Source organism: Phlebotomus papatasi, chromosome 2 (assembly GCF_024763615.1).
Source record: "Phlebotomus papatasi isolate M1 chromosome 2, Ppap_2.1, whole genome shotgun sequence".
In the NCBI taxonomy this organism is placed as follows: Eukaryota; Metazoa; Arthropoda; class Insecta; order Diptera; family Psychodidae; genus Phlebotomus; species Phlebotomus papatasi.
In genome coordinates, this window is record NC_077223.1 from 76,136,749 (window position 1) to 76,149,243 (window position 12,495).

Below are 12,495 nucleotides of genomic sequence, written 5' to 3' on the forward strand. Positions count from 1 at the left end.
AATTCAGGTAGAAAATTCATAAAAAAAATTTCACGCATATACAATTTTATAAGTCGGTAATATTCGGTTTTATTCGTATCTTTGCTTGATGACAAAATTCAAGCTGCAATTCCTAAAAGGGGCGTGACCTAAAATTATTTTTCTCTGGAGTCTATTTAGCAAATTATGCACCATTCCCTTGCAAGATATAGAATTTATAAAAGAATCTACGGTTATACAAAGAATTATTATTGATATACTTGAAATCTTTTTCTCAAGAACCTCTCTTGGAAATTTTTATTAAATTCCCTGAACCGTACAAAATGCGTAAGTGTTGGAGAAATTAACTCGAATAGAAGTACCCCGCTTCCACTGAGATCATATGGAGTATAATAATCAAAAGGAAAGGAATAAAAGAGTTACTCCATTGTTATATAATGAATTGAAACTTCAAGAAGATGAATTTCTCATTCAATTCCCCCTGACGTGTTCCTCTTTTTAATTTTTTTTTTACCTCCCTATTCTCACACATTTTGATCGTCTTTCCTGATTTTTAATGGGACTCTGAGTATCTCCACCCAGAGTACAGAAAAAAATGGAATAAATTCAAATTGAGCGGGGAACGTCCAGTGAATTAATTCGCAATAATCATCAAAATTAATTACACAAATTGTTCTCATTTCATCAGCGGCAATCAACTGTGATGATGCATCCAGCTGTGATGGAGACGGGAGGTGGTAGTCCAAGAGTTGCATCTTTGGAAAGAGAAATTGTTTCAAGGCCCAAGAGGAAATCGCATTTTGGCGGTGATTTTGGCAACTTTTTATTCGCCCATCCTTTCAATATTTAAATACAAATCGACAAAATAAGTCCAAAAAGACTCTACCGCCACTGTTTCTTCATTTCGGCTGAATATAAATTGACTAATAAATGAAATTGGGGAAGGCAAAGAAAAGAAGTTTCTGACTCTGTGGAGAAAATAACCCACGGGACTGCAGCAGAAGTGGAAAAAAAAATGTGGTATAAATTCACCGATATTCATCAATGATAAATTAATAATTTAGAAACATGGGGAAAATTACAATGATCAGAGATTCACGATTTTTTTCTCTGGCTTCCTCTTTGCGTCCTTCCGACCCTCAGATGATTGTTCACTTTTACCGCTTATAACTTTGGCAAAATTATTACTGCGTATAAAATTTTTAAGGCGTCTATAAACAAATTTTGTAGAAAAGTATAATACTGAATTTCTTATTAAAGTATTCTTTTTTGGATGGAGATTTTGGTCAGTAGAATAAAGTGATATAATTTGGAATTAGTATTACAAGTTGGACAATTCGCCGGTACAAGTTGGACATGGCTTCTTTCTTGATAAATACATTACAAAATTTGTTTTTAAGCACAAGGAAACAAATTATAAAATTAAAGCATTAAAAATCTACAAATAAAAATGAAGTACTAAATTTATCAAGACAAAAAGCCCTGTCCAAATTGTACCATTGTCCAACTTGTACCACTTTACCCTAAGGTAAGATGGGGTAATTCGAAATCATGTCTATTTTGGAATTTTGAGATTTTTTTTACAGTTTCAGATAGTCAAAGAGAAAAAGAAAATCATGAAGAAGTATAAGACTTTACATTCAAGATTACTTCTTCGTTGGTTTTTCCCCTTACCATTTAAAACTGTTAGGAAATTTCACAGTTCCAAATTAGACGTGATCATGGTTCCAAATTACCCCATCTTACCCTAAATTATTCGATTTGGGCAGTAAAAAAAATTAGGCATTATCTAAAAATTAATTAAATATATCGCTCATTGCGATTTATACTTATATAATTCAACTTTTCACAATTTTAAAATACTGCTGATAATAAAGATTTTAGTAAACCTTCAGATAATCCAGGCCAGGCAGTTAATTTCTCTTTGGCAGAAAGGTTTATCAGAACTTTTATTTTTATTGCTAATTTTAGCAATTATTTTGAAATAAATTTTAGGTAAATTTATTCTAGGTATTTTTGTCAAAGAGGAGCATAATTCATGAGAATTAATGTCTTATTAGTCTTACTTTAAAAGGAAGTAGGGTGAAGTCATAACTTATGGACGTTATAACTTATGAACAACTTGCAAAAACTTTAAGTTCTTACTTAGATTCCGAAAAAATCATAAAATTATTAGTTTATGATGTGATTAACAATTTTAAGATTTTTCAAAATCAGTTTAAGGTAAGAACTTAAAATTTTTGCATGCTGTCCATAAGTGTATAACGTCCATATCCATAGCTCCACTCTACTCTTTATTTGAAATTGAAAGGGCACATTTTCAAATAAATAAATAAAGGGACAGATAATCCTAACCGGCTTATGTAGGTGAGATTCTTAACGTGAGCTAACTCGGAGTGCATGCAAATTCGATTTAGAGCTGAAGTTGGGAGACGCCATTCAGTTATCTTGAATCAAATTCGTGAAATTATACAAATTTTGTATTTAAACCAAAATATCAAGGATTTGGATGAACTGATAGAAAAGTGATATATGGATGATATGTAGACCAGAATGTTCTCTATAATTTTCCCATAGAACATGATGTCATCGATTACTCAGAAGCCAAGATAAGCGAGGTTTTTTGTTTCTTAACTCGTTTTTTCATCCAGAGTTCCCCAAGTAGTCATTTGTTGAGCTTCAACTATTTCAAAGAATTGTTGTATTTTGTGGGACTTTCCATTTAAAACCCTATTTTAAGTGTCTTGGTCGAGTAGAGGCAGTCAAATTGGCATCTGAGTGATTTCAAAGCGTTTTTATGGGAAAAATCATTTTTTTTCACACTTAAACGGCAAAATCGGAGTGATAGCGTAGTCTGAGCGGAAAATGATGTATGGACGAAATGTAGAGACAAATGTGTTCTACAATTGTGTCGAAGTAATCATCAAAATCGGTTTAGCGACAGTCGAGATAATTGAGGTTATGTGATATTGAAATTGGTTTTTCGACTGTGGCGCCCCTGGTGTTGGTCCCACGAAGTTCAAATATTCTAGGAAGTTGTAGCATTTGGTGAGATCTTTCGTTTAAGCCCTCACTCATCAAAATCGGTCACATAGAACCGGAGATATGATTTTTTGAATTTTGTGAACTTTGACCCCTCATATCTCCGGTTCTGTTTTAACCACAGCGCGCATACGCACCATTTTGGAAACGTCCTAGACTGGACTATAACATACTAAAATTTCATTAACTTGCACAATGCCGTTTTTGAGAAAAGTGACTTTGAATTTCGATGAATTTTGACGCTATCACAGCGCCACCTGTGGTGACTTTTTGAACTTCCATCTGAAAGTGCTCATCGATACGAAACCAAAAAGGTAAAATTTAGGTCGCTATGTTAATTAGAACCGGAGATAGAGGCCGGTCAATGTTCGAACTTTGACCCCTTATAGCTCGGGTCAGGGGTTATGGATCGACTTAAGGTTTTTTTTTGTTTGATAGGTATAATCAACGGCTACAACATACTAAATTTTCAGCCCGATGCACAATGGAATTTTTGAGTTATTTAACTTTTAAGATTTAAAAATTTTCTTTTTAAAAAAAGCGCCCCTAGCGGTGGTTTTATGAACTTGCGATGTTAGAAGGGGAAGTGGCATTTCACGAGAGCTTTCCAAAAAGCCCTCACTTTTTAAATTCTGACAATTAGAACCGGAGTTATGGCCATTTTAAGAAATTTTTTTTGGACCCTTATAGCTCGGGTCAGGGGGGTCGGGGGACCTTAAGTTTGGTATTGATGGAAAGCTCTAAGGCCCAGCTATAACATACTAAAATTTGAGTCCGCTGAATGCCATAGGGGCGGAGCTATTGAGAAAACAAAAAAAGGGGGGTCTTCAAAATGGCGGAAGGAGGGGTGGGGGGTGGGGGGTCAATGCACCAAGTTGCAATTTTCACCCGATATATAACCTTTGCCGAAAACCGCAAGTCGATATCTTTTTTAGTTTAGGAGCTATTAAGCTCCAAAGAGCGGCCGGCCGGCCGGGAACGTAACTTAGCCACATATATATTCGGAATCAGGAAGTGGCGAAACACATTTTGGCCAAATTTGAGGTCGATCGGACGACATGAAATTTTGTTAGGATTATAGTAGGTGAGATTTTGTTAAGAATCTCACCTAATAAACATATCTCGAAAGATATATAATAGTGAAACTTTCAAGGTTTATGATAGTGTTTGACTAAATAGAAAAGAAATGAACGATTTTACACAGAGCATGAAATATTTAGTTAAAGAAAATTATATTTTTTACGCTGTATCCTGAAAATATCCCTACTATGTTATCACACTTGTATATTAAAATTTTAATATGATTCACATTAATTGTCTCTGGTGAGAGTCCAAATGTGTAATTTGTGTCTTTGAATCATTTTATATTCAAAATTTGATATATTTGTTGATAAAAAGGTAGACTTGGCCCGCAAAATTTGATATAAATTGATTTATAGCATTAATGCGAAATATTAATGCGATTTTCACTTTAATTTTTTAATGTGTAAAATATTTAAGCTTTAGGTAAATTTAAACTTATTTTTGCAGGCCAAGTCCACTTCTTTATCAATAAATAGAAAAACCCCAAATATTAAGTGACTCAATGACACAAATAACATATTTGGACGCTCACAAGCGACAATTAATGTGAATCACATTAAAATTTTAATGTGCAAGTGTGATAACGCCGTAAAGATGGGCTTCTATAAATTCAAATAGGCAAATTAATTCAATTAAACTTATTGAAGGTTTTAATCTTAATGTGTTCCCTGATTCTTATTGATTAATTTCATTGAATGCTATGCTTTCGAATTTTATTCAAACTGACAAGCCACGAAATTAAAGAAAAAACCCTTAAGAAATTATGTGATGAAATATTTAAATTAGTGTATAGATTATGCTTTAATGATCAAAAAATAAAGACAAGTTTGCGCAAATTTTGCATAAAAAAAACTTGTAAAACCCTAATTATGTCTAAATTATTGTATAAATAACCTTTCAATGTAAAGTTTATTTGCAGTAAAACCGTGTGTGCGTAACTTTGAGCTCTAGAAATTATCCTTTTAGTCCAATTACAATTTACACAAATAGTTAAAATGTAGTTTTTATGACAATTTTATGACTGTAGAGCATGTCGTAAACTAAAGACAATAGCCTGAAGTTAGTATAGCCGAAAATGAGTAGAAAAGTTGAACAACTAACTCCTAAACGTGTCCCATTAATTCAATAAAACATACTCCTATAACTCGATGTTATTGTTTTTTTAATCTACAAAATATATAAATTTTTAACCATATAAAAAATGACACGTCGAAAATATTCCTGAGATTTTTCTACCTTGTCTTTTCAATTCAAAATTACAACCTGAATTGCGAATGTTGGTTAAAAAGAAGCAAAAATTTATATCTCTTAATTGGCTCATTTGCATTTTCTCCCTTTCTCACCAAAAAAAAAATTAGTGTGTAAAATCCATGTGTTGTGGGGACTAGGGAGAAGAATAAAGTGTCTTGGAGGCAGCAATATCAACAACAACAAAAAAAGAAGGCAATAAAGAAAATGTGCATCTTGTACTTACTTTCTGCCACTGTTGAGAAAAACATCCAATTCCACAGACATCTTGCAGCAAAGAGCCTTTCGGAAGTGACCCATGGAGCAGTTGGTGTTAATCATGTGGCCATCTGAAAAGTTATCGCAAGTGTTATCCACCAAGAGTGCATTTCTCAATTAAACAGCCAATTGTGGACAGTCGGAGGAATCTTAATTGGGGGAGTGATAAAAATATTTCATCAACCTCAGTCTAAAAGATTAAAGTCCAATGGTATTTTATGCTTAAAAAAAGCTTGCTATATCACTTGTAAAAATAAAAGGTTTAGTTTAGGGTAAGTGTACCAAATTTCGGCATAATTGCATGTAAGCGTTAAAGTCTTAAGGGCAAAATCACATTGACAATAAAATTCTCGCCGTAGCCTCACCGTATTTCGTTAATTTACGTATTTTCATTGCAATTTTTACGCAAATTTTCCATTACCGTATTACCTTATCTCATACTCGGTGGCACTAGGTGAAAATAATATAAGAAAATTGAATAAATAAAACGAAAATTCGATAAACGGTGAGCAAAAAAAAAACTGTACGATTAATTTCTCTTACAGTTGTTTTTACTCACCGTTTATCGAATTTTCGTTTTATTTCTTCAATTTTCTTATATTATTTTCACCTATTGCCACCGAGTATGAGATAAGGTAATACGGTAATCGAGTATTTGCGTAAAATATGCAATGAAAATGCGTAAATTAACGAAATACGGTGAACATTTTACTGTCAATGTGATTCTGCTCTAAGTTTGAAATGTAATATTTGTAATAAAAATTGATCTTTTTGTTTCTTCTTTTTAAGGAGTGTTGCTTGGAATTCTGTAGATAGTTTATCGTCTTTGTTTTTCTTAAAATCATTCTTAATAGATTTTAAAATTAATAAAAATATGGAGACATAGCTTTGGGTAATATTTTGGCCACTTTTATAGTTACTTGCCCTTACCGAATTCTTCCAAAGTTTTTTTTTACTTTAACTCATTTGTTTTTTGCATTGTATAATTCCTAGACCTAGAGTATGCAAAAACTAAAAATCAATGGAAGTTTGAAGAACAAAGAAGTAGCCGAAATTGCAAGCTGGCCGAAATTCGGTACGGTTGCCCTATAAGGAATCTTTCCAAAATAATTATGACCCTAAAAAAGCATTTTGACGAAAATGATCTTTCCCATTTAGAGATACTTTGAAAGTTTTATTAATTCGATCCTTTCACAGCAATTAACTATTAAGCGTATACTTCGGTGGAGAAAGTTATATAAAATCAGCTAATTAGAACACTCTGCACGCCAGCTTCTAAAGCCCAAAATAGACACAGGGATCGGCTTAGGGATCAGCCCGAAAAATGAGGATTGGTGTCGATACACTCGCGGATCAGCCCATAAATTGGAGGATCAGGCTGATCTTCTAAATTCGTGAGGTCTAGTGAAGTTACGGGGATTAGGCGAGAGCAGCGCCAGTGCGGAAATTAAAAGTTTCACTTTAGGTTTTTGGGTGCTTTTCGAAATGTCAATTGGGTGAAAAAACATGAAGAGTAATGGCAGGCAATATCGCAAAATCTTAAAATGCATTAAGATTGGAGTAATGGGAAGGTCAGAGTGCATCTTTCTGTACGAAAAATCCATTGATATTGCACTTAAGAAGTCTTTCAGCACTCAATGTGTGGAGATTTAATAGAAATTTACACTGAAAACGCTAATCCTTGAACCTAAATTCTTAGTGTATGATAGTTTGGGCTGATCCTTTACCGCCAAATTTTTCAAGCTGAGTATTCTCGAGGATCAGCCTGTGTCTATTTTCGGCATAATACGGGTTTCAGACCTAAGGCTTAGCCAAATGGCTTAACTGATCTAATTTCTTATCAATCATGATTTTTTGCGAGAATTTGACTTAGGATTGCATTATTAAAGATAAATAACCTATTAGGCTATCAAAAACCAATTAAATTGCACGCTATTTAGGATTTTGAGACCTACGGGAACTGGGCTAAACCTCTAGTCTAAAGACCGCTTAAAGGAGGTGAAAGAAAATCTAGGTTTTACAGCTAGATTTGCTTCCCGGAAATCTTCTGTATGAGGAGAATCCCGGTCTATAAATATTGCATAGATCCAAGAGTCTTGATTTCTAGATCCTGAGATATATCAAAGTGATGAAATTAGTTAGCAAAGTGATCTCCTTGAAAATTTCATTAACTTCATTTGAAAGTATTACTCGAAAATGAATTTAAAAAATGTCTCAAAGAAATTCTTTGAAAGTATCAAAAAAAAAAAAACTGCAAATGGTGAATATAAACTTTTTGAAAAGATAAACTTGATTCCTCCAGAATAATTGCGGAAGGTTTTTAAATTAATGTATTATTCTTATACTAGTGTATACATTTCTCGCCAATTTTATTGAACTGAGCATCCTGATCCAATTTCGTCCAATCTAATTTGCCATAGTCTTGGTCGGTTGTTAACTTCCCACCAGACATCACAGAGGCAATTTCTGGGATGCGGTAATTTACTCTTGGGCATTGTGCAAAGAAGCTATGGAACATGGGATAAAAGGGGTATCGATAGAGGAATAAAAATACACAAAACTCCTCTATAAGATGTTCTCCGTGGAATTTTGATTGGATCAGAATGCTGTTGAGATATTTTATCCAATTAAAAGATTTCATTCTGTCTCAAAACCATTCCTATATCGCTCTTCTCTTGCCATTACAGAGTCCAGGAACCGCACTTTGACACCCTTCGACATCCACACAAAAAATGTGCATTTCTGGCGATAATCAATTTTAAAACCCGCGCCCCTTAAAAAAAAACAAGAACTGCCGTTTTAAACTTTTGTTGGACAGTTTATTCTGTGCCAGAGACACATCGTTAATCGTTAATTTACTTTTGGAACAAGAGAAACCCCCAGAAAAACAACCCAAAGATCAGTCTTGTGACAATTTAATGATTTTTACCAAAGACAGATATATACTTTGGACCAATGGACCCAAAATTCCACTTAATTGAATTCACGGAGACAAAGTGAATAAAACGATAAAAACAAGATGGAAAATATCAGAGTGGTTGGCAGCAAGAATTCCGGATTCAAATGTTCATTTGCTAGTGGTTGACAAAAGAATTGGTTTTTCATGGAAATGAACACCAACTTTAGCCTCTACCGGCTTGGAAATTGAGATGTGCTCATTTGACCTCTGCCACCGACTCCACCTCATCTAATTAGTGTCACTCTTGAGCTCTCAGCCACAAATCACCACCTTCAATGATGCTCGAGACGACTTTTTTCTATTCTCATTTTATATCTTTCTTTCTTCATATAATCACTTCTCTTTCACCCACCCATAATCCCGCAGGATTGTGAAATTTATACCATGAGATGTGAAATATTTCCGCATAATTTGCAGACATCACCGATTAGCTTCTCTGCACACTTGTAATTCGGTGATTCATTAGAATATCACATAATTCAGGAGGAAAAAGGTCGTCGGTTCGTTTGATAGTCGACTCTTATTGCCAATTAAACTATGGCCAGTATTCTAGAATCAAGTTGACTTGAATACTTAATACAGACTGTTGCTTCAGGTTACAGAATTATTTGACAGCTTGACTAAGGCTTATGCAAAATTATCCAATTCAGGAATTTTATTCATCAATACTTCTCAATTGGCTAACCTTTTTGCCGAAATAAATAAATTATTTTAATAAACGGCAAGAAATAGCCTAAAGGTAAATTTATCGTTATTTTTAAATTTAAATTGAATGTGTCGAAAATAAGCCTTAAGCGCCACGACAGAATGATTTTTTAGTCCTTCAACTGATAGAGTATTATTTTAATAATTATTTATGGTATTTGATATTTTATTATTTCACGTAAATTTTAAATATTTCTCATAAGTAGTATAGTCAAGTGTGCTAATCCGGTCGCTTCGCTATCTGGATCTTTTATGACTAATCCACTTAAAAAATAATATTTTTATTTTTATTTCCGTAATATAGTCACTACAGTAACATAATATAACTATTCAAGTTTGAGAAAAAGCAAAAATAATATTTTTATCCATTTAATAAATGAATGTAATTGACTCGTTTCAATCTTGTACCAGCTGGGTTTTTCATTAAAATTTTCTAGCAGTGATATTTTCGCTAATGACAACTGGTTGATTGAAAACATTTATTGTTTTTTTCTTTGTGAAAAAAGTATATTAATGCAAAGGTTTAATTAGAAGTGAATTAGCGAAAAGGCGACCCAGTTAGCGCATGCTGACTTATTTCAGTATTATCATTATTTTATAAATTTTCTTTAATATTTTTGATAATTTTCTTTATATTATATTTCTGAATGAAACAGTGAATATTTCTATGAATTTAGAAGAAGTAAAAAAGAATTTCATCAGTCCAAAAACAAGCGATTAAGTAGCACTCTTTGGAAAATGATCCAGTTACCCCACCTTACTATATAGCATAAATATGGCAATGATTATTTTATTACTAACTCCAAAAAAGTTCCTTTTACTCATTCCAATTTTTTGTATACTTTTCACAAAATATTACAGAAACATTTCTCCATAATATGTTTCTAAACAACTTAGAAAAAGCGATAATTCTATTCTAATTATAGTGAGCTTTGTAACTTTTTTTCTTATCAATGTTTCTGAATCTTTAAATTCCTTGAATTAAAAAAATTAAAAAAGTAGAGCAAGAATAAAGATGTATAAAATCCAGAAAGTGGTCCGAAATTCTACGAAAATTGTATTTTTTTTAATAAAATTCTCCTTAAAATCAAAATTTCATTTAGGTTTTCAAAAATTTTTCGTTCTAATATTAAGTTTATCTTTTAGGAAACAAGACAGGAAATATTAGGCCAAGCAAAAGTCACGTAATCACATGAAATTAACAAAGTTAGGACCTCTATGATTATCCGATTTTGATCAAATATGCGCCGTTTTGTTTGATAACTTATATCCATTTTGAAGATAATTTCATAGTAATTCCACGATTGAAGAATTTCTCGGCCTTAATGGTAAAAAATTTGACTAGCTTATTTTCAAAAGCCTCTTTTGAGGACAGTTTTGCCATTAAGATTTAACCCTTTAAGGACAAATGGGACAGCGGTGTCCCAAAAATTAAAACTAATAATTGTTCGGAATATTTAGAGGACTAAATAACTTTCTATATTTAAAAAAAATTGTTTATGTTTTTGGTACACCAGTAGTGTCTCACTCGTCCTTAAAGAGTTAAGATTAAGATTTGTCTATGGGTCGGCTTAACCTTTATCGGCTTCGCTCTTTCCGCTTCATCTACCTCTTTTTTTTATTTAGGCCCATAAGGGAAAACTGGGGCACTACCAAAAACGGGGTAACACCAAACACTAATTTTTATTTCTAAACTATTTGGACTATCTCGACCATTTCTTCAGTGGGAAAGCATCCCTATAGTGCCTATAAACTTCTATAAGTCTTGTCTTCAGAAATCGAATATTTCATTCAAAAATTGCAGTGTTTGATGCTACCCCGTGTTTGGTGGTGCCCCAGTTTCTCCTATGCACTTCCCAATTCTCCACTCCATCTTAACCTCCAAGCCAAGGTGGTCCTCCAGCTCTATATATCTCGGTTTCTGTGTGCCTGAGGTACACACAGTGCCTTTTCTATACTACGGCAGACCAGCCTTAGCTGGATCAGTTGCAGTTAATGTGTATTTGTTTCGACTATTGACAGATCTCTCTTAATGCCGAACTCGTTTCTGTATCAGCCTATCTTATTTAGACGGTTCTTTGTCAATGCATTGGCAATACTTTTCATTCATTTACTGCACTAATTCGATACGGCTGCTGAAAAATCTGCAGCTGCCGATTTTCGAACCCGAGACTTCACAGTCATAGGGACACAACTCTGCCAACTAATACATTGAGGCTTTTGCATCATTAAGAAAATTTTGCATATGCTTGCAAAGGTAATAATTGCTTGAAGCCAGGTCTAAACTCGATAGAATCTCCTATTCAAGCACTCGGAGCTTCCGACTTCCGACACGTTGCGTCGTTAAAGATATATCCGGCTTGACGTTCTCCTGATGGAGCACAATATTCTTTGTATTGGCCGTATTGGCCAATTTTGGGTATTTCTGATCGATCGCCTGCTTTAATCCGGTCAGTTGAGAATAGAGGTCTGAATTGAAAGTTTGACTATTGGTCAGCACCTCATAATGGATGATTCCCTTGAAATCCCACCAAACACACAGCAAAGCCGTTTTAGCCCTTAATCTGGGCCGGCTCATCGTGCTTGGACCACGATTTTTTACGACTTTTGTTCTCATATGTGATATAATTTTTCAATCCCCATTCGTTTCTAAAATGAGTTGATTCAGTTACGTTTCAGCAAAGAAGCAATCAATTAGGTCCAAAAGGTTCTTCTAGGATAATTCGTGTGGCACCCATACATCTAGGTTTTTCCTAAGAATATGTAAGTGCTCATGTACTGGTCAAACTTAACGATTTCCATGATTTTATGGACGTTTTCGACAATTGGCTTACCAGAGCGTACCTTCTCTTTGTCGTTCGTTTTCCCAGAACAGTATCGTTTGAACTATCGAATTATTATTGCATGAGATACTGTACTAACCTCCTGTTTCGTCTTTTTACCTTTATTTTAGACAGCTGTAACATACAAGTGGCTTCACCAAACGCAGAGCTGTTGAAGAACTTTTTTGAAGAGTGTTGTTACATTGAAAACATCGTTTAGTCTGACCCGATGCGATTTATATTTTATATCGTGAGATATTGATCATAAAAAAAATCTTGCGAAAAGGGCTCAGGACTTTTTTTTTACCTAATATTTTGTTTCTGCCTTCTGATGCACGTACTTTAAGTAATCGTGATTACTGCAAAGTATTTTCAACTGTAAAGTCTTGTGATTTGTGG

The 12,495-nt window shown here is 33.8% G+C and overlaps 1 protein-coding gene across 2 annotated transcripts in view; it reads right to left on the minus strand.

Annotated features, from left to right (window-relative positions):
* The window catches only part of LOC129804434 (fringe glycosyltransferase), a 122,042-nt gene that overhangs the window by 53,104 nt on the left and 56,443 nt on the right, over positions 1-12,495 (minus strand). For both annotated transcript variants that reach the window (XM_055851705.1, XM_055851704.1), the window contains exon 4: positions 5,579-5,681. In XM_055851705.1, coding sequence (XP_055707680.1) covers positions 5,579-5,681 — 103 coding nt within the window. The remainder of the gene's footprint in view (positions 1-5,578; positions 5,682-12,495) is intronic.